Genomic DNA, 22300 nt, shown 5'->3' on the forward strand with positions numbered 1-22300 from the left:
TGTTTAACCTTTATATCAATGACATTGTCAGTGGATTGCAGGGGGATATTCAGTTGTTTGTGGATGATGTGAAGCTGGGAAGGGTTATTAGTAATAGTGCAGATGTGGTAGCCCTGCAAGAGGATTTGAATAAGCTAGACAGATGGGCAAATGAATGGGGTTGCCAGTTTAATACAGCAAAATGTAAGGTCTTGATGTTTGGGACACATCAATGGGATGCTGCATACTCTGTTGGAGGAAGTAGGGGAGACAAGAGATCTGGAAGTGATGATCAATAGAAAAATGAAATTCTAGGAGCATAATGCAAAGGTGGAGAAGGTAATCCAGAGGATTGCTGCAATACTGAGAAGCATGCCGACTTGCAAAGATAGAAGAGTTATCATTCCATTAAAAGATGCTGATCAGACCAAACTTGGACTATTGTTCTCAAATTTGGTTCCCTGGATTTCAAGGTGATAAATTAACTGTGGAAAAGGTGCTGAGGCAGATAACAAAGATGGTTTCAGGACTGTACAATGTTAGTTATGAGGATATGCCAAGGGAATGTGGACTGTAGAGTTTGATGGATAGAAGAAGGAGAGGTGATATGATCGAGACTTTTAAACTGTTTAGAGGCAGTTACAGGGGTGATACTGGGTAGTTCTTTTGCTTGGTTGAACAGTGGGAAGGAGTGATGACAAGGGGTCATCCCTGGAAGTTACGAAAGGAAACTCTGAGCAAGAGGGTGAGGAGTGGTTTCTTTGCATGGAGGGTGGTTGAACCATGGAATGCATTGCCTGATAGAGTGGTGAGGGTGAGAACGGATTGGGAATCAAATCTTTAAAACTACTTAAATTCTGCATTATCTAAATGAGTCCTCTTAGATTAAAAAAATAAAAGGGCACATGACAGAAGTTACAAGAGTTATATTCATTATATGGAAAGCTAACTCTGAATATGAATATAAACTGGCTCTGAAAGCTAAAGATAATTCAAAATAATTCAGAACAATTCATTATGCTGCAAGAAAAATAATGAATGTGAAAGAATAACTCTCCTGAATGTAGATGGTATGAGGGTGGCAGATTCAGACAGGATTGTTCATCTAGTACTCATTTTGCTGAAAGAATCAAAACTTATATGTGTCATTGAGCTCAGTGTTATCAGTACACTGGTTGTAGAAACTCATGTATGGGGATGAGGTATCATAGCTGTTATATAAACTGAATAAGAATTTGGCAATTGATCTAGTGGGATATCGATATGGATGCTAAAAGTGTGTTTATCTGAACTGGCTATTGCTTTGACCTGTATAATTTGACTCTCAGCACAGGGAAGATGTATGAAAAAATGAAAAGATATGTGGAAAGAATGTATGATAATCCTGTTGCATAAGGGCAATGTGAAGATTGTATCTATTTGCGTTTCATTATTTCTGGAGTGGTGATGGAGATTTTGAAAAGTTGGTTAGAGCTCGCATATCAGTACTTTGCAATGGATAATATAGATTTACTAAGGGAATTCATGTTGGAATAAAATAACTTTCACATATTTTATAGAAATGTTACTGTTAAGTTATACACGAGGAGTGATACATCATGATATGTTTGTGTTTTGCTAGGGCATTTGTTAGAGTACATCATGAAAGGTTTTTACATAAGTGGAAAATATGGTATTTGATTATAAATTACGAGTTTGAATAAGAGGATGGCTGATAAATTAAGATATCAAGAAGTGATGTTCAGGAGATTGGTGGGATGAGTCTGTAAGCTAACCTGCAGTACCAAAGGAAGCAGTCCTTGGTACTTTGTTATTCAGTTTTTTCAATAATGACATTTGGAAGGATTTGCTGGATATACCACTTTATGCTGATGATGCAAAGATAGGCAGGATAATCAGGAATGCAGCACTTGAGAATGATTTGAATGGGTTGGAATTGCATGTATTTTAAAATTATTGTCTGTTCAATGGTAGTAAATGCAAAGTTATGCGCTTTAGTATGAGGAGATTTAAAATAATTATAATACAAGAATAAACTCATGCAAAATATTATTTTATTAGTATAATTTTCACCTAAGTATTAAAGGCATCTTCAGTACGTGTAAAAAGCTAATCGAACAACAACTGACAATTGAAATGCTGCCATTTAAGTAGCTAATGACTAAAAGAAAGGTCATTAAATTTCCTAACTTAATTAAAACACACACACACACACACACACACACACACACACACACACACACGATTAAATATATAAAGTTAGGAAAGATTAGCTGATTTAAAAAGTCCTATTTCCTAGATGTAGAGCATTGGATCAGTTGAGGGGAGTGAAGTAAAGTTTCACATGTTACTTTATAAAGTCATTCCATCAGGAACTGACTTTTGTGAAGGACTCTTCTCTTGTTCCAATGAGATCGAATGGTCTACATCTCTCTCTTTTGTGGCAGATAGTAGTTTTTAAATCAGCTAATCTTCACTAACTTTATTTTTTTAAATGTATTTATATATATATATATATGTGTGTGTGTGTGTGTTACGGTTAAAGTGATAAATCTGGATATTATTAATAATTACTGGTTAAAGTGAATAATTTGCTAGAAATAATCACTTTAACCAGTTAAAGTGAATAATTCCTAGAGGAGTCTAAATGTAATAAAAACATGTTTATAGGTTTTATATATAGGTTTTCATTCTCAATGGAAATTATCACAGGTTAGGTTAGGTTAGGTTAGTTTATAATGAAAAAAGTAAGGAAAGCACTTCTTTTGCACTCAATGAAATCAGAAATCATTATAAACTAACCTAACCTAACCTTTATCATTTGGAAATCATTATAAACTAACTTAAACTAACCTAACCTAACCTTTATTGGTTGGAAATCATTATAAACTAACCTTAATCTAACCTTTATTGGTTAGGTTAGTTTGTAATGAAAAAAGTAAGGAAAGTACTTCTTTTGAACTCAATGAAATCAGAAATCATTATAAACTAACCTAACCTCACCTAAACTAACATAACCGATCCTGGATGTCGCATGTCGATCCAGAGTGTAGTCGTTTGTCATGGGCAGATTAATGGGAATGAAAGATAAACGTTGTTGTGGGCCGAGCTTAATGATTGCGGGCAGATAAATGGGGTAAACAAATAATAGTTGTTGTGGGCAGATAATAGATAAATCAGAGATGAACTGATCAGTGTTTTTCTCCATTGATGAGGAAAGAAGTACAGCAACGACATTTATCTATAATCTCAATTCATCTGCCCACAACAACTTTTATTTATTATCCCCATTGTTGGAATGTCTACCTACTTCTTTAAATTCTGTTTTTCATATGTTATTGATTGATGCTCATCTGAATATAAATAAATTTGTATTATACTGCACCGCCCTATATTCAGATTAGTCTAAATAACATAGAGGAATCAATCATCAACTATACTTATGTTATCTTCAGGCCGAGGTTATTAATAGCATTTAAGGCTTCTGCAAAGGTCCGATTAATTTTATGAACAGTGCAATGAAAGAAAATCAGGCAAAGACCAAGTTTAACTCAACAAAAGAAAACATTTAATGTGGAATAGCACAACATATACAGTCAAGTAAACCTATCTGCTAAAGATTATCCAATATCTGAATGCGAATTTTTATAAAATTTATAAAAATTCGCATTCAGATATTAGTGACTTCTTAATTAGGTTTGTAGATAATGACTAATGTTGACATTTCTTAATTCTTAAAGCATCAGCATTCTTTCATATAGTTTTCTCTACCCAATTGATGAATCAAATCATAAATATATTAGCTCAGTCTAAAGTATTCAGAATAATTACAATCCATTAACAATCGAACATTCATTTTTCAGTTCTTTATGCTCAGTTAATCCAGATGAGAAAAGTTCTCAAAAGTTTAACTTTCTTAATGTCACAATAACTAATCCTATGACAGGCTACACTATATTCTTTCTCAGTCAGCTAACACTCAATAGAACAACATAACACTTATTATTTCGAGGAGAAAATACTTCAGTACATCTAACATCCGACCATTAATTGACATAATACCACAGCTAGGGTCAAAATATATCCGACAGAGTTAACTATTATAGCTTCACAGGTTATAGAAAGGACAGCTCTTACCGGGTTACTGCTATCACTCATCGAATTAGCATAGGCACATTTGAAATTTTTGCTGACTTTTACTTTATGGCAACACAATTCAAAATAATTCTTCCACTATAATAATTGAATTATAGACACAGAAATACACAAGTCATGATACACTTGGTTTAAGTTTACTAATTTTACTAATTCCTTATTTTCTTCTATTTATTAACTTCAGTTCTGCACTATTCTTCCACTAACCATTTGGAATTTATCGTAGTATCAGAACTCCCATAGAAGTAATTCGAAATGCCTATTAGTACCCTGTCTCTTCCTAGTTAATTCACGGCACATATCAACTCCCCTTCTGCCACTTGTTACCAATCTCTGTGCTGTCTCTAAGGCTTCTTCTTCTTACTTTTGTTTTCCAATCAACTCCGTTCCCTCTTTCCCAGCAAAATCTGGTTTTAGCCAGTTCAGCTTATATCAATTGGCTTTTCTCTTTATACACAGTAGCTCACGCTCTCCACACGAGCTAACTAAAAATAAACTCTGTTTCTCCATCAGTAGCCAATCAAATCCCATCAGTAGAATTCCATAAAATCACCTTTACTTACAGAAATAACAAATAATTTATATCATAGTTCACATAAGGTACATTTAAATTTACATACACACAGAAGCTAGAGAGATAGGCAAATGAATGGGGGTGTCGGTTTAATGCAGCAAAATGTAAGGTCTTGAGGTTTGGGAAACATTGATGGGACACTGCATACTCTATGGAAGGAGGTATACTGGAGGAAGTAGGAGAGACAAGAGATCTGGGATTGATGATTGATAGAAACCTGAAATTTAGGGGACTTGCGTTTGCACACCACCGCGCTTGGCCGCACGAAGGAAGTCTTGGTTTCGAGTCTAGTCGGCGACTAGAGGAAATTTTTACTAGCGCCTCCGTAGCGCAATTGGAAGAACGACGGTACATTGCGCCCTTCGATTGGAATAGGCCTAAGTTCGATTCTCGTCGCGACGGGAGGAATCTTTATCTGGTCGATTTCAATCGATGGTGAGTTAGCCGATCTCATACGGTGGTAGCAGGATTTTTTCTCCCGGAAACTCGGGTTTTTCATCCCGCATGCATACAAATCGGCCTTTCAGAACACACGCAATTTACAGACAAAAATTACTAGTTGTGGTGGTGTTGGAGGTGGGCGGTAGATGGCATTGATTCGTAGTAGAGGTAAGGTGTAGAAGATAGTTGAAGATGTCCTCCCGCGATGAGTCTTCGGACTCCTTGGAGGTATCAGGAATAATAATATTGCAAAGGTGGTGAGGGTAACACAGAGGATTGCTGCAATAATGAGAAGGACACTGACCTGCAGAGATATAACAGTTATCAATCCGTTGTATAAGACCCTGATCAGACCACACTTAGACTATTGTTCTCAGATTTGGTCCCCAGGATTTGAAGGGGATATCTTTGTTCAGAATTTAACACCATTTATCTGCCCGCAATCATTAAGCTTTGCTCACAACAACATTCATCTTTCATCCATATTAATCTTTCCACGACAAACTACGACTACACTCTGGTTCGACATGCGACATCCAGGTTAGTTTAGGTTAGGTTAGTTTATAATGATTTCTGATTTCATTGAGTGCAAGAGAAGTACTTTCCTTACTTTTTTTCATTATAAACTAACCTAATCAATAAAGGTTAGGTTAGGTTAGTTTATAATGATTTCCAACTGATAAAGGTTAGGTTAGTTTATAATGATTTCCAACCAATAAAGGTTAGGTTAGTTTATAATGGTTTCTGATTTCTGATTTCATTGAGTAAAAAAGAAGTACTTTCCTTACTTTTTTCATTATAAACTAACCTAACCAATAAAGATTAGGTTAGTTTATAATGATTTCCAACCGATAAAGGTTAGGTTAGTTTTTATAATTTCTGATTTCATTGAGTGCAAAAGAAGTACTTTCCTTACTTTTTTCATTGTAAACTAACCTAACCAATAAAGGTTAGGTTAGTTTAGTTTATAATAATTCCCAATCGATAAATGTTATGTTAGTTTATAATGATTTCTGATTTCATTGAGTGCAAAAGAAGTACTTTTCTTACTTTTTTTTTTCATTATAAACTAACCTCAGCTAACCTAACCTAGGCTGTTATAATTTCTATTGAGAATGAAAACCTATATAGAAAACCTATAAACATGCTTTTATTACATTTATCAGACTCCTCTAGGAATTATTCACTTTAACCAGTTCAAGTGATTAATTCTAAGTATTCACTTTAACCGGTAATTATTAATAATAACCGGATTTATCACTTTAACCTTAACATATATATATATATATATATGAAAATATATCCAAATATTTGGCGTCACCATTAAAAGCTTATGCGAGAAAATCTTCTTCTTATATTAAAAACTCAACAGATTTTGTCTCTAAAATAAAGGACCTAAAACTAAAATCTTCTGATATCATGGTGAGCTTTGACGTGGTAGCACTCTTTAGCAATGTTCCGACACAGGACGTTCTCCATATTTTAAAAAACAAGATTTCAAATAAAATGTTCTCTCTGTTATCTCACTGTGTAAACTCTGGCTATTTTGAATTCGAAGGTAAACTATACAAACAGGTCAAAGGATTAGCTATGGGAAGCCCCCTCTCTCCTGTGTTAGCCAACATTTTTTTCGAGGACGTTGAAGAAAAGGCGATCTCCTCTTTTACTTTAAAACCAAAAATTTGTCTTAGATATGTGGACGATATATTCCTCATATGGGAGCATTGTACTGAGAATCTTCACAAGTTTCTCGACCACTTAAACAACTGCCATCAAGATATAAAATTGACTATGGAGATTGAAGAAAATAGTTCCATCTGTTTCTTAGATGTTAAACTCACCAAGATGCCTGAATCAATTAAAGTCTCTATTTTTAGAAAGCCAACACACACAGACAGATATTTGCATGCGTCCTCCCATCACCATCCAGCGCAAAAGTTGGGTATTATATCAACTCTAGCGAATCGTGCAAGATCTGTACTATCAGATGAAGAAGTACTGAAAAAGGAACTACAACATCTTAAATGGACCTTTAAAAACAATGGCTACTCTCTAAAAAAATATTAACAACCAATTATCCCGCCGTCAACGTAGCAACATAGAGACACAGGACGACTCCAAAGGTCATATCATCTTGCCATATATCAGCACACCATCCAAAAAGCTGAGTAGAATTTTAAAGAAGTTTAACATAAAAATGTGCTTCTTGACTCTGCCAAAAATAAGATCATGCTTCAACAACTATAAACAACCTCACAACCTTCTACAATTCCCAGGTGTTCATGTTAACGGAAAGCCTTACTATGGGCAGACAGAGAAATCTATCTTACTACGTCTCGAAGAGCACCAGCGTGACATTGCTTATAAAAGAACCAGAGCAACTGCTCTGTCAGGCCATGTCCTGCTTTCAATAAACACGAACAACGAAAGCCACCAACATGAAATAAATTGGACATCAACTTCAAACCTACACATCTGCCATGATGAGATAGAGCGCCGCATTGTCGAGTCAAAAGAAATCACCTTGGACCCTTTTCATTTGAATAATAATCTTAGCTATAATTTGCCTGACTCTTTCAACTCTACTATTAGATACTGGAGATCGTGTGATTCCACACACGCACAGGTGTACAACAATAGAATTTTAACTCGGACTGTAGTTCAAGCTCATAATAACTAATTTACAGTCGAATATTATGGCTTTATAATTGTATAGCTTTAGAGTGTGTTAATGTTAATTTCAGTGTCTTTTAATATCTTTCTATGTTCTTATCACCTGATGAAGTCATTCTTGACGAAACATGTTGCATTTTTTCAAATAAATGTCATTGTGTTATAATTCTCGGGTTTTAAGTCAGTTAATTTAGAAAAATGAATATATATATATATATATATATTCGTATTCAGATTTACTCGGTTATCTGTTATGGCATCAGAAAAAATTATGTAATAACAACAGATCTACTAGAAACTGTAGTACAGTTTAAATACAATTTAAACTTTTGTTTTAGTACAATTTAAACCGTACTGCAGTTTCTAGTAGACCTTGGTGTTATTATGTAATGTTTATGTCAGTTTTTGTGTATAATTCTTTGTACTTTGACACTTGAAGAAGTTGGTTTACCAACAGTGGCCGTACATAAGCACTGCGACACTGCAGCACCCCCAAGGAAAAAATAAAAAAATTAAATTTTGTTTGTGTTTATAAATAATAATAATGCTTACAACATTATATAAATGCAATACAACCTGTTAAAGATTACAGCTTTTGTTTCGACAGTGATTGAATGGTTAATAATTGGAAATATTCGATTAGTGCTTTAGATTATGAAACAGATACATTACGATGTAACGCAATGATAAAATTATCACGTTATATCACGTTCAACCAATCGCAGCCAGACTCGCCGATATTCGTGCGCCCTTCTCATTGCACGTAACTAGTGAATCTTGCACTGTTCTTTGGGCAGTATGCTTGCCCGCGTTATTCTTTATTGGTGCGTGTTCGTGGTGAGGGTGAACTATTTTTTGCAAATCTTATTTTATTCTGTAAAAATAACATATATTTATTTATTTATTATAGATACATGGCTGAATTATGTCGAGCGTCACTGTTGAAAATGTGAAAAGAATTATATTTTTTCAATTATCGTTACAAGAAACAAACACACTGTGATCTATCGCAGTGTGAGAATGATCGTGCCATCAGGAAAATTAAGGGAGCTGCAATAGGAATTGTTTGGAACATCCACCTTATTCCTTGGATTTAGCTCCCTCTGACTTCTATCTCTTCCCAAAACTAAAACTCTTCCTCACTGGTCAGTGCTTTTCTACGAATCAAGAGGTTGATTGCAACTGTAGAGGGGTATTTTACAGATCTTACTATTAACCACTACAGGGATGGGATAATGGCAATGGAGCATTGTTGGAATAAATGTATTAGTCTTCATGGAGATTATGTTGAAAATTATAAATAATTTTGAAATTATAAATTCGTTTTTTCATTGTTAGGCCGAAAACTTTTCAGACCTTGTGTGTATGTATTGTTATGTCCCCACTCCTTAATTTATGGTGTTTATGTGCTGTTTATTCTTATTACTTCCTTGTTAAACTTATCTCTTATTCCCGTATATAACCTTTAAATTTAAGACATACTACACTTTTTCAGTTCTTGATATAAATCTCCCTTTTTAAATAAGCAGTCCTATTGGCCTCTCTATAGTTTAACCACGTGTAGGTTACTTAGTGTTTAGGGCTTTTTCCTTGTGTGGGACGTGACCATTTACACATCATTCTAAGACAGTCCACCCGATAAGCATTGACAAATTTATATTATAACTGCGCCAGCCAATACCGAGGATAGATGGGACTCTTACCCAGGATGGTTCTCTCAGAATGATACACAATAATTAAACTACAATAAAATTTTATCTCAGTTCATTAATTACTTTCATGCAGTCATGGCCCGCTTTGTTTAATCATACACGTGGGTTCTTCCCGCTAAGTTCGTCAATATTTTTATGAGTGGCTGTTTGAATTCATATACTAATAACAGATCAGGCAGGTACTAAGAAACATGTTTAATAAATAGAGAAATCATACAAGTAACCATTATTACTAATTAATCTGACTTATTCTCAAGTAAGATCCTTAGTTCAGTACTAATATACAAAACATATAAATAAACTTGCTTAGACCACTATTATAAGTAACTTAACATTATCTCATTAACATCTATCACACTTTCTACATTCACGTGGTCATTAGTTATATCATTTTACACATTACTATTAATTCATGCAGAGTAAACATGGCCTTGTTAGGCAGACAATTCTCAAACAAATGGGCCTGTGCCAAGATGTAGACAGTTCTTAAAGTTCCATAAAATTAGTCCACTTCACAAATGTTCTTAAGGAAACACACTCTTTCTTAAATGGAAATCACAATACAAAAGTCTACTTTACCATCTCTGTATTGACACTATGTCTTTCTTCTTGCCTTGTTTGGGCATCAAGGCTTCTTCACTCTGCTTTTCATCTGATCGCCTTCGATAACTATATGGTTAGAACCTCGGCGGGAAAGGCGATATGGCTCAGGAGCATAGCCAGAACGGACGGCATCTGCTTGGTTCTTCCGTCGCACGACATTGCGCAGCTATCCTAGTCTTAGGAAATAGCTTGGCCCTTTTCAAACGCTGTGGTAGATGAACCAATGCCTTCCACGGCCAGCCAGGAACTTCTCTGTCAGAGCGGACTGGACTTACGTCCGAGAGAGGTCGGAAACAGGAACCCAAAAAAAAGCCACGAATGGGGTTTGCTTGGCTTTTTTGTTTTCTTTCTCTTCTCTTCTCGGTGTTTCTCGGCTTTCGCGATGCCCTCCAACGCGGTCACGTGGGTTTACGTCATGGCATCCAGCTCCCTCTATTACATTGCACGTGCGCTTGTTGTGTTCTTCTTAGAAAGCGCTCTAGTTTCTTTTTCCTATAACTACCTTCCCCCCTTTTGGTATGCGTAACACAGGACGGTTAAATGTGACCCTTGGACTCTGGCTTACAGGCTTTGTTACCTTATAATACATGAAATGGAGTTCTTAAACAGATTTAACAGCTTTAATTAATTTCTTTATCTGACCCACATGCATTACAGGTTAGGCCTTACAAATTTTCTTTCATTTTTATACAATTTCTTGCTCTTAATTTAGATTTATATACATTAAGTTACCTTTCTAATCTATAGCCAACATGCCACATTCTCTGCCTATGTTTAATTAAAGTTTGTCCTGAATAATTCATGTTAAAACCTTTCTTCGTTTATTCAGGACACAACAGTATGTATGTATGATTTATGTATATATATATGTATGCATGTATGTATTTTATTTTTTATTTTTAATAAGTTAGGAAATTTAATGACCTTTTTTATTTTTAGTTATCTTACATTAGGTACTTCAATGGCACCTTTTGGAATTGTCGGTTATTGTCTAATTAGCTTTTTACATGTACTGAAGATGCCTTTGATACTTAAGCAAAAATCATATTATTATTATTATTATAGAAGAGCTGAAATAAGCTCATGTAAAATAATATTTTACATGAACTTATTTCAGTATTATAATTATTTAAATTATGCCTACTCATGGTATTTCTTTATTGAAACAAAAGTCTGTTGAGATATATTATTATTATTATTACCCCAAGACCCCATGTCAAAGTCTCATTTAGAAGGTCCTTTTATCATACACAGCTCATCATACTGCACCTTAAACACACTCAAATTCTCTTCAGACATCACAGTCTCTGGCATGGCATTCCAGTCATTCACATCTTTGCATGCAAAATTGCAAAATGCTTCTTATTAACTCTGCATGCAAAATGCTTCTTATTAACTCTGCATGTCAGACTGGTTGGCTGTGTGGTTAGCATATCCATTCTCTAGCCAAAAGGCTGCGGGTTTGAACCTTGCCGTAGGCACGAATGTTTGTGATTGTCTGTGAAAATACTAGTAGTGGTGTTGGGCAGTAGATGGCATTGATGTAGATTATGTAGTTCACTGTAGTTGGTAGATTGAGTGTTGAAGACAGAGAGTTGTAGAGTAGGTGTCTTCCCTTGATGTGTCCTTGGACTGCTTGGAGATGTCATGTATAATAAACAGATTTTACTTGTTATTGGTTCTCTTCCCTTAAAGGCAAGTACTTTTGTCTTCTCTTTTGAAATTTCCATATTAAATTTTTTTACTATTAGATTAAGGTGATGGATAGAATATTGCAGGTCAGTTTCAGAGGTTGGAACTATAGTCTGATCATCTGCAAACCGTATTGTCTCTATATTAGTGCATTTGTTAATTCAGATTCGGATATAACCATATACTGTGAGTCTCCAATTTCATAGTATAGAATTCATATAGATTGTGAAGAGAATGGGTGATAGGCTACCGCCCTGCCTTACTCCCCTGTTTATAGGTTCCTAGTCAATGATCTTCCATTAATTTTTCCTGCAATCATGTTGTCTGTATATGTATCATGGATCACTTTAATTAGGTGATGAAGAACTCTGTCATTTTTTGATATCTCGAAAAGTTTATTATGGTTAACTCTGTCAAATGCCTTAGAATAATCAATAAAAGCATTATAGGTTATATCCAGGGGCATATTCTATTAGAGGGATTGTGATAGAAGAAACTGATCAAGCTACAAATTTTAGAGTTTTGGTAGATAGGGAGTTGAAGTTTAGCAGTTATATAGCAATGATTGCAAATAAATTTAGAGGATAATTGCAATGCTGAAACAAATATTTTCATCAAGATTAGACAGTCATTTTGCCTTTTCTTAGGAGATCTTGTTATGACCATACCTTGACTATTGTTCCCAGATCTAGTCACTCCTGGTTTTTGAGGTAATGCAGATACACTAAAGAGGGTGCAACAGAGAGTATTAATGATGATATTAACAATTATGAAATGCAGTTGATGGAAGTTTTTTTGCTTGGCTATGCTACCAATTATATATTTGGTATAATCCTTTATCCAAGTGTAAGCAAACAAAGTTTGCGCCTGAGGTATTATCAAGACTGGGGCAACTCGTGGCAAAGGTGGTATAACTTCTCATCACTTGCCTTAGTATCTCATAATGCAAAGCACATCTCCTTGCAGACATGTATAATGCTATGCATTAAGGAAGGGTCACTACCCAGACTGGTTTCGACCTTTATTGAGTTCTTATCAGTGGGAGCCAGACCAAGAGGTGGTGATACTAAGGTGGAAGTAATGGAGAAGTCATATTTCCATATGCGAATTTTAATCAGAAGGTGTACCAACTTATGATTAAAATTCTCTGGATTAGAGATAGTTGATGGAAGTTTTTTTCTGCAAACCTTGTTTGCTTACACTTGGATAAAGGATTAAACCAAATATATAACTGGTAGCATAGCCAAGTGAAAAAACTTCCATCAACTATCTCTAATCCAGAGAATTTTAATAATAAGGTGTGACACCTTTTGGCAACTTGCATATGGAAATATGACTTTTCCATTACTTCACACCTTAGTATCACCACCTCTGGGTCTGGCTCCCACTGATGAGACCTCAATAAAGGTTGAAACCAGTCTGGGTAGTGACCCTTCCCTTAATGTATAGTATTACACATGTCCGCAAGGTGATGAGAAGTTAATACCACCTTTGCCACGAGTTGCCCCACACCTGAAAATAAGCAAACTTTGTTTGCTTACACTTGGATAAAGAATTAAACCAAATATATAATTGGTATGAAATGGAGATTATGATGACAGATTGAGAAGTTGTGGACTGTAGACTTTAGTATACAGGAAAGAGAGAGTAATGTGATAGAGACCTAGAAAACTTCTGAGAGGACTATATATAATACTGGTAGATGGGATTTTTCATTTTATGGAAAGTGGGGAGATGACATTAGGGTATCCATGGAAGTTAAGGATGAATGTTGTCAAGAAAAGGAGAGTGAGTTAGATATTTTTATCAAAGAGGAGTGCATGATTGAAATGCCTTGCCTTTGAAAATGGGGAGAATAGGTAGTGGGAATCGATTCAAGAAAAGTATGACAGCTGATGTAGACGTCCTGGAGGTTTTGGGTAATAATAAGTATGGTAGTGACAAAAAAAGTTCAGTTTTAATGGCCACAAATATAAAGTTCATGCTTTCAATAATATAATAAATGATAATGGGAGGAAAAAAGAAAACATTATAAATTTGAAAGTTATTACTGCTAATATTTGTGGGGATTAAAAGTAGCAGTTTCAGAAATTTTGTATATGGCATACAAAACAACCTTTTAGCATTTGCATTTCTTTTCTATTACCTGGGTGATGTGAGTGGCAAATATTTTATCAATCTTATCAAGATATTTCTTACATAGAACTATTTTTCTGCTTCTTAATCTATGAGACTACTGATTTCAGATTAACAGAAGACTTGTTTAAATTTTAAAATTCAGCACATTAAAATACACTGCTTGGAAAGAAGTCAATGGACACCATAGTGTGAGAAGCAAACAGCCATCCTACAACCATTATATATCTACTTAATATGCTTCAGTTTCCCACAGATGATCAATAGAGTTGAGATCAGAGCTCTGCAAATGCCAGCCAAGTTTGGTGACATGTACATACCACATACTTACTACAGCAGCCTTATGACAAAGTGCATTGTCTTTCTGAAAGAGACAATGGATATTTCCATAGAAACACTACAAAGTAGGAAGCATTGCATTGTCCAGAATGTTCGGATACCTCTTGGAGTTCAGTGTTTGTAGCACCACAAACAGAGGTCGAAGGCTAAACCAGGAAAAATAGGACCATGCCATAACACTGCCACCTCCAATTTCATACTTCGAGTTACACACACTGGTAAGAGACATTTACCAGCCATCTGTCACACCCACACCTGTCCATCTGTTCAGTAGAGGGTGTAGAGTGATTCATTGCTCCATAACACAGCTTTCATGTCCCACTGTACATGCTCTTTGCCCCATTGAATATGATGCTACATGTTGGTTTGGGTAATATGGGGCTTGCATATTGCATGGGATTTGAATGTTTTTTTTTTATGCAGAATCATGTCCAATTAATCTATGGATGTAAATGTGGATATAAATAGATGCCTACTTTTGCTTCAAGTAAAATTAAAGTTTTTAATTATTATCCAGTATATACATTAGATATTAATTTATTTCCTTCCAGTGTGCAACTCTGTCTTGAAATCAAGGCGAGGAATCATTGAAAGCCCAAACTTTCCAAACAGTTATCCACATAATCATAACTGTACTTGGGATATAAGTGCACCAGTTGGTAATAATATATCTATTGCATTTTCTCATATATTTTTGGAAGATTCTAATTGTCAACATGACTATGTTAAAGTAAGTATACTTGAAGTTTTTATTATCTTAAGATTTCATTTTATATATTTAAGAATAACCTTTACAAGTATAGGTTGTGAAAAGTTTGATGGTCAAAAGCACAGATTGGGAAGGAACACAATGCACTTGAACAAAGAGAAGATGAGTAAAGTAGTGATAAATGCAGTCTCAAATTAGATGAGAACATAGTACAAAAATTAGCATTTAGAGTATCAAATTGGATTTACACGGAAAGAATTGTTTCATAAGAATGAGAGAGTAACAGTTTGCAAAAGAAATGTGTCATCAGGAAATACCTAATAAGAAAAATTTGTGAAAGAATATAATGAAAAATGTGATGAGGAAACTCCTCATGAGTGCAAAGCACAGGCTAAATGAGCAGTGACATTATTATTCAGGCCTCCATGGAGTCAAGAGACTCATCACAGGAGATCCTAGGAAACACAAAGTCTATCATACCACTCCTTGAACTCATTGCAAATTCTTTCTCTCGCCACTCTATCAGGCAATGCATTCCATGATTCCACCACCCTCCATGCAAAGAAACCACTACTCACCCTCTTACTCACAGCTTCCCTTCATACTTTACAAGAGAGTTTCTCAAACTGTGTTCTGCGGAAGGTGAATAGGTGTCTTCCGCGAGAAGTTTTGGAATTTGTCATTTTAGTTTTCTAAGCAGTTTTCATGAATAAATATTTTATAGTAGAAATTCTGAGGAGAATAATATTCGTGAATATGTCGAAAAGCTCAGACCCACAAAGCCTAATAATATTTGTGTATCGTTAATTTTCACACATCGAAACCTTTCAACATTTGGGAAAGGGAATACCATTGTTTATGACGGGTCATAAAAATTGCCTGCAAGCGGATTATAACAATGGTGGCATATCCTCTTTTCTCAAAACTGAAGGAAATGACATCTGTGTAGCAAATGTCAATGACCAAGCGGCATATTTTTAAACATGGAAATATTCAGGAATTATCGTTAATTTTCACACATCGAAATCTTTCAACAATCGGGAAAGAGAATACCACCATTTATGACGGATCATAAAAATTGCCTTCAAGCCGATTACAACAATGGGTGGCATGTTCTCAAAAACGGAATGAAATAACATCTGTGTTGCAAATGTCAGTGACCAATCAGCAAGGAAGTATAAAGAAAATTTTTCCACTGAAATTGAAGATCAAGGTAGTCTGTATCTGGTTCTCAGATCTAGTAATATTGAATACTTTCTTCGCAAGTTTGTATTGCAGTATGTAAGTGCTTGTTCTGAAACAGGAGTGCTGTGATTTTTTTAAAAGTAATAGGAATACAGATTTAAATTCTAATATGAAAAAGAGACTAGGCACTTTGTTTAATTTTGGTATTAAGAAATCTCTTATTAAAGGTGTTTGTGATGGAACAGATAGTGAGTCATCCGCCTCGAGCCTACAAAGATCTCCAGGATGTACAAAAGGAGGGGAAAACTACTAGCACACAGGAGAAAAAGTCTGCATTCACTCGTAAGTACTTATACGTAAATATATTATAAATATATTTGGTGATCAGAATAGGATATGTCAATGAAAATCAGCACAAATTAATTTAATGATGGTTTATCGATACTTTAATTAAACATCATTAAATTAAACTTTAATTGATATTAATTATTAATTAATAATAAAAAATCAGCTAAATTACCAATTAATTATTAATCAATACATTACAAAATAACAAAGGTGTTCCGTGAAAATTTCAGGATTTGTGAAATGTTCCATCGTAGAAAAAGTTTGAGAAACCCTGCTTTACAAGATGGTACCTTGTCATTGTTCCTTCCCATTTCTTCCCAAGTGAAAGAATCCCCCAGTGTCCACCCTGTAACTGCCTCTGAACAGTTTAAAAGTCTCGATCATATCACCTCTCCTTCTTCTACCCATCAAGCTCTGAAGTCCACATTCCCTCTGCCAATCCTCATAATTAACGTTGTACAGTCCTAAAACCATCTTTGTTATCCTCTCTACCTGCTTTCCACAGTTAATTTATCCTCTTCAAATCCAGGGGACCAAATTTGAGAACAATAGTTCAAGTATGGTCTGATCAGCATCTTATACAACGGAATGATAACTCTTCTATCTTTGCAGGTCAGCATCCTTCTCAGCATTGCTGCAATCCTCAAGGTTACCTTCTCCACCTTTGCAATATGCCCTTGGAATTTCAGTTTTCTATCGATTATCACCCCCAGATCTCTTTTCTCCCCTACTTCCTCCTGTGCAGCTCCTCCAACCGGTACAGCTCCTCTTCCATTTTGCTGCATTAAACTGGTATCCCCATCTGTCTAGTTTAATAAATTCTTCTTGTAAGGTCGCCACGTCCGTACTATTACTAATAACCCTTCCCAGCTTTCCATAATTTGAAAACAACTGAATATCCCCTTTCAATTCATTGACAATGTCATTGATATAAAGGTTAAAGAATACAGGTCCCAGTACTGAGCCCTGTGAAACCCGACTTGTAACCTTCTGCTTCCTTGATATTGCCCCACCATGGACAACCCTCTGATACGTATCAGACAGCCAATCCTGAATCCAGTTGACTAACCTGACATCTAAACCCATGTGCTGTAACTTAAATATAAGCTTATCATATGGCACCCTATCCAATGCCTTTGCAAAATCCAAAAAATGACAGTGTATGCCTTTCCCTCATCAACTGCTCTTGTCACTTTATTATGAAAGGTAATCATATTACTTAAGTAAGAGCACCCCTTAACAAATCCATGTTGATTCTCACAGATAACATTACCTTCATCTGCCCAACGATGTATATAGTCCCTCACTAATTTCTCCAAGACCTTAACATCTACTGATAACACACAAACTGGCCTATAATTAAACATTTCCAGTCTGCTACCACCCTTATGCAATGGCACCATCTTACCTTTCTTCAATTCCTTGGGTACCTGTTGGTTAGCCAGATTTTCATTGAAAAGCCAGGACAAAGGAGCTGTCAGTTCCCCAGCACATTCTCTCAAAACCTGTAGTGAAATATCATCCAGTCTCATATCTCTAATGACATCCAGAGCTCTCAGTATTTGGAGCACTCTCCTCTTGTACCTCTAAACCTCGAACCTGCCCTATCCCTCTAGTAATCTATTTCCATTTTTATCCCACATTGTTATTCTTCCACAATCATTTCTCCTCATACTGACCACATAGTAAAAAAATTCCATTGGGTTTTCTTTGGATGTCATGGCCAATCTCTTCTCATATTCCAGTTTTGCTTTCCTCATGATACTAGTCACTCTTCTGGCCTGAGTCTTCATTCTTTATGCATCTTTCCTCCACCCCTCTCCTTATATCTCTTCCATAATCCCTTTTTCACCTGCAGTTCCTGTTTGATATTGTTTGTCATCCACTTTACATCAAATTGTGTCCGCTTCTTCTCTCATGAAATACAGCTTACTATTGCTGCTAACAAATATTCCTTCACTATATCCCAAGCACTAATGATATCCTGGCCCTCCAATTCTGCAATCCATGGAACTGCCCCAAGTTGATATCTAAGACTATTATAATCACCTGCCTTATAATTTTGCATACGTTCCCTTTTCTTTGATACTTCTGCATGTCTATTCATCTTCGAAGTCAAAATCACATGGTCACTCTCTCTCCAATTGGTGGGAGAGATGTCATCTCAGATAATATCAGCTCTTCTGATGCTATGACCAAATCCAAAACTCTTGAACCTCTTGTTCCCTCTATTACATGTTGCCTGAGACATTTCTCCCTCAAGAATTCTAGAAATTCCATTTCCTTATTACTACATGTATTTTCCTCTTCCCTGCTTATATTACTGTAGTTAATATCTCCCATAACAATTATTCTTCTTGCATTTGCCAAGCTCATCTGCATAAAGATCTCCTATTCCCCACCCTCTGTACTGCTTGGTTTGTAGCAACATCTCACTAAATATCCTGTCATGCCCACCTCTACCTGGCACCAAGCAAAATCATCATCATCATTATTGAATTCCCGATATGTATCCTCAAGTGATGTGTAGTATACTATGATAATACTATATGATTTAGTTAATATTATCACTAAATTCCTGTCAACAGTTTCCCTCCAAATAAATCTGTTATATTATGTTAGGACTCCATTATTGTTAGATCTTATGTTTTGGTCTTCAAAGTCATTTCTGACTGCATCAGTCCCATAGATATTGATCTTCCTCTGAGTCTTTTTCCTGCTATCCTACCATAAAACACCTATTTTGCTAATCAGAAGATATTAGACAGACATCTGGAAATGCAATCCCAGATGTTTTTTTCATATTACATGTTAAAGGATAAATAATTACAGAAAGGTAATATAAGTGAATGTGGAAAGTAAAATATTATTACTACAAAAATTGTTGAAATATGGTGCATTAGTTTTTCCAGTTGTATCATATAGTTATACCATATATTGAATGGAATGGATGTGAGTTAAATGATTAGAGGGCAACAACTTGTTCAGAGGTACTGTCGATTCTCTCACATTCATATATCAGTTTGAGAATCTCAAAGTGATATACTAAGATTAATGATAGAGATAAATGACCAACCAATAGTTGTAGAGTAATCGAGTATTTCAGATATTGAAAAGGTTAGAGAATCTGTGGATTGAAAATTAATGGACAGTATCATGACTCTATTATGGGAATATCATGACTTTGTAAATAGGAGATCTTGGCATCATATATAGTAATAGTTGTGTTAGATGATGAACAACAACAAAAAAAATACAACATGATTTGCTGGATTTTGTTAAAACATTTGAGAAGATGCCTTTATTATGTAAAGGAAGCTATTATGGAGCAAACAGGGAAGGATTTCTGATAATATAGATAAGAGTGATTGTTAGACAAGCATGAGAATTGTATATAGTGGAGCTGAATCAAGAGGAATCAAAGTAGTCAGTGGTGTCTCATATTGCTCTGTGTTTGGATTACTAATACTTAATAATATTAGTTGATTTTAAGGAGGTATTCAATTGTTTGAGATGGGAGGAAGTGTGGCTACTATAGTGTGTGGCTATGCCCCACAAGTAGGTTGTGATGAGGAGGAGAAAGAGACATTCTGGAGAGAACTTGACCAAGTAGTAATGGGAATCCCTGATGGTGAGAGAGTGATCGTCAGAGCAGATCTGGATGGGCATGTAGGAAGGCGACGAAGCAGTGAAGAAAGGGTACATGGGGGTTGGAGTAGTGGTGAAAGAAATGAAGAAGGTAAAAGAATCATAGAATATGCTGTGGCCTTCGATCTGGCTATAGCTAACACGTGGTTCAAGAAGAGAGTTGGGCATCTGATAACCTATAAGAACGGGGATAGAATGAGTCAGATTGACTATATTATGTGCCGTAGGAAACATCTGAAAGAGGTGAAAAACTGTAAAGTGATTAATGGAGAAAGTGTAGCGGCACAGCACAGGTTGGTTTTGGTAGACTGTGATATAAAAGGAGAAAAGAAGAATAGATGGAAGTGGTGGATACAGAGGAGAATAAAGTGGTGGAAATTGGAAGAGGAAGGCCCAAGGAATAAATTTAAAGAAAAGGTATTATTGAAAGAAATGAAGTTACCAGAGGATGTGGAAGAATGGTGGGACGTTAATAGTCGGAATATTAGAAAAATTGGAGAAGAGGTGCTCGGTATAACATCAGGAAAGGGACCTCCTGAGGATAAGGAGGCATGGTGGTGGTGGAATGAGGAAGTACAGTTGGAGATCAAGGAAAAGAAAGAGGCAAAGAAAAAATGGGACATGACTGGAACTAGAGCCGACATGGAGGCATATAGATTAGCGAAGAAAAATACAAAGAGAGCTGTGGCAAGGGCGAAAGCGAGGGCAGTTGATGAGGTTTATGAGGAACTGGAGAGAAACGGTGGTGAAGCACAGTTGTCGAGAATAGCGAAAGCTAGAGATAAGGCCTTGAAAGACATAACATCAGTCAAGCAGATAAAGGATGCTTCAGGAGTAGTATTACAAGAGGAGGACAAAATCAGAGGAAGATGGAAAGAATATTTCTGTAAACTACTAAATGAGGAGAATCCAAGAGAGAGGTGTGAGGATGGAGAGGCAAATGAGAGACCAGTGCAAGACATAAGTAGAGAGGAAGTGGATTGGGTACTAAGAAAAATGAAGAATGGAAAGGCTGTGGGGGCAGACCAGATACCTGTGGAAGTGTGGAAAAGTTTGGGCAGTGAGGGTGTGGATACGTTATGGGATCTGATGAGGAAAATAGCCCAACAGGAAAAGTTACCAGAGGAATGGAGGAAAAGTATTCTCGTCCCAATCTACAAAGGAAGAGGAGATGTTCAAGACTGTGACAACTATAGAGGGATCAAGCTGATGTCACACACATTGAAGATATGGGAAAGAGTAATTGAAGGAAGGATACGGCAGGAAACGAAAATTGGTGAGGAGCAGTTTGGATTTATGCCAGGAAGAGGGACAACTGATGCGATATTTGCGCTAAGGCGATTGATGGAGAAATATAGAGAGATGCAAGTGGATGTGCACATGGTGTTTATAGACCTGGAAAAGGCATATGACAGAGTGGCCAGGCAGGAGGTATGAGGAAGAAGGGGGGGTGTCGGAGAAGTACGCGAGGTTGGTGAAGGAGATGTATGAGGTAACAGAAACTCAGGTCAGGTCTAGTGTCGGCATGACAGAAGGGTTCCCCATTGTCATAGCACTACACCAAGGGTCAGCTCTGAGCACCTACCTCTTTGACCTGGTCATAGATGTACTAGTGGAAGATGTCAAGAAGGAGGCATCATGGAGCATGCTGTTTGCCGATGACATTGTTCTATGCGAATCATCCGGAGAGAAGCTTGAAAATACCCTGGAAGAGTGGAGAAAGGCATTTGAGGAGAGAGGCATGAGAATTAACCAGGTGACAACTGAATATATGTCAGCGGGGAGTGACGTACAACTCCAGGGTGAAAGGCTAATTTCAGAGAAGAAATTCAAGTACCTTGGGTCAGTTGTAGAGAAGAATGGTGACTTGGATGAGGAAAACAGCACCGAATAACATGCAGTTGGATGAATTGGAGGAAGATGAGCAGGGTCCTGTGCGACAAGAGAGTGAGTTGTAAGAGGAAAGGAAAGCTGTATAAGATGGTGGTGAGGCTGGCGATGCTCCATGGCCGGAGACGTGGCCTATAACCAAGGCACAGGAGAGGAAGATGGAGGTAGCAAATATGCGGATATTGAGATGGATGAGTGGTGTAACAAAGAAGGACA

General features: G+C 36.3%; 1 protein-coding gene across 1 annotated transcript in view; it reads left to right on the forward strand.

The window, feature by feature from the left end:
- Positions 1–22300, forward strand: part of Cubn (Cubilin) — a 2223842-nt gene that overhangs the window by 922057 nt on the left and 1279485 nt on the right. Inside the window, exon 29 of the mRNA XM_090396294.1 lies at positions 14856–15034. Within this exon, the coding sequence (XP_090252420.1) occupies positions 14856–15034 (179 nt within the window). The remainder of the gene's footprint in view (positions 1–14855; positions 15035–22300) is intronic.

This window comes from Typopeltis vanoorti, chromosome 8, assembly GCF_054136105.1.
Source record: "Typopeltis vanoorti isolate ZY-2024b chromosome 8, IOZ_Tvanoo_1.0, whole genome shotgun sequence".
Classification (NCBI taxonomy): Eukaryota; Metazoa; Arthropoda; class Arachnida; order Uropygi; family Thelyphonidae; genus Typopeltis; species Typopeltis vanoorti.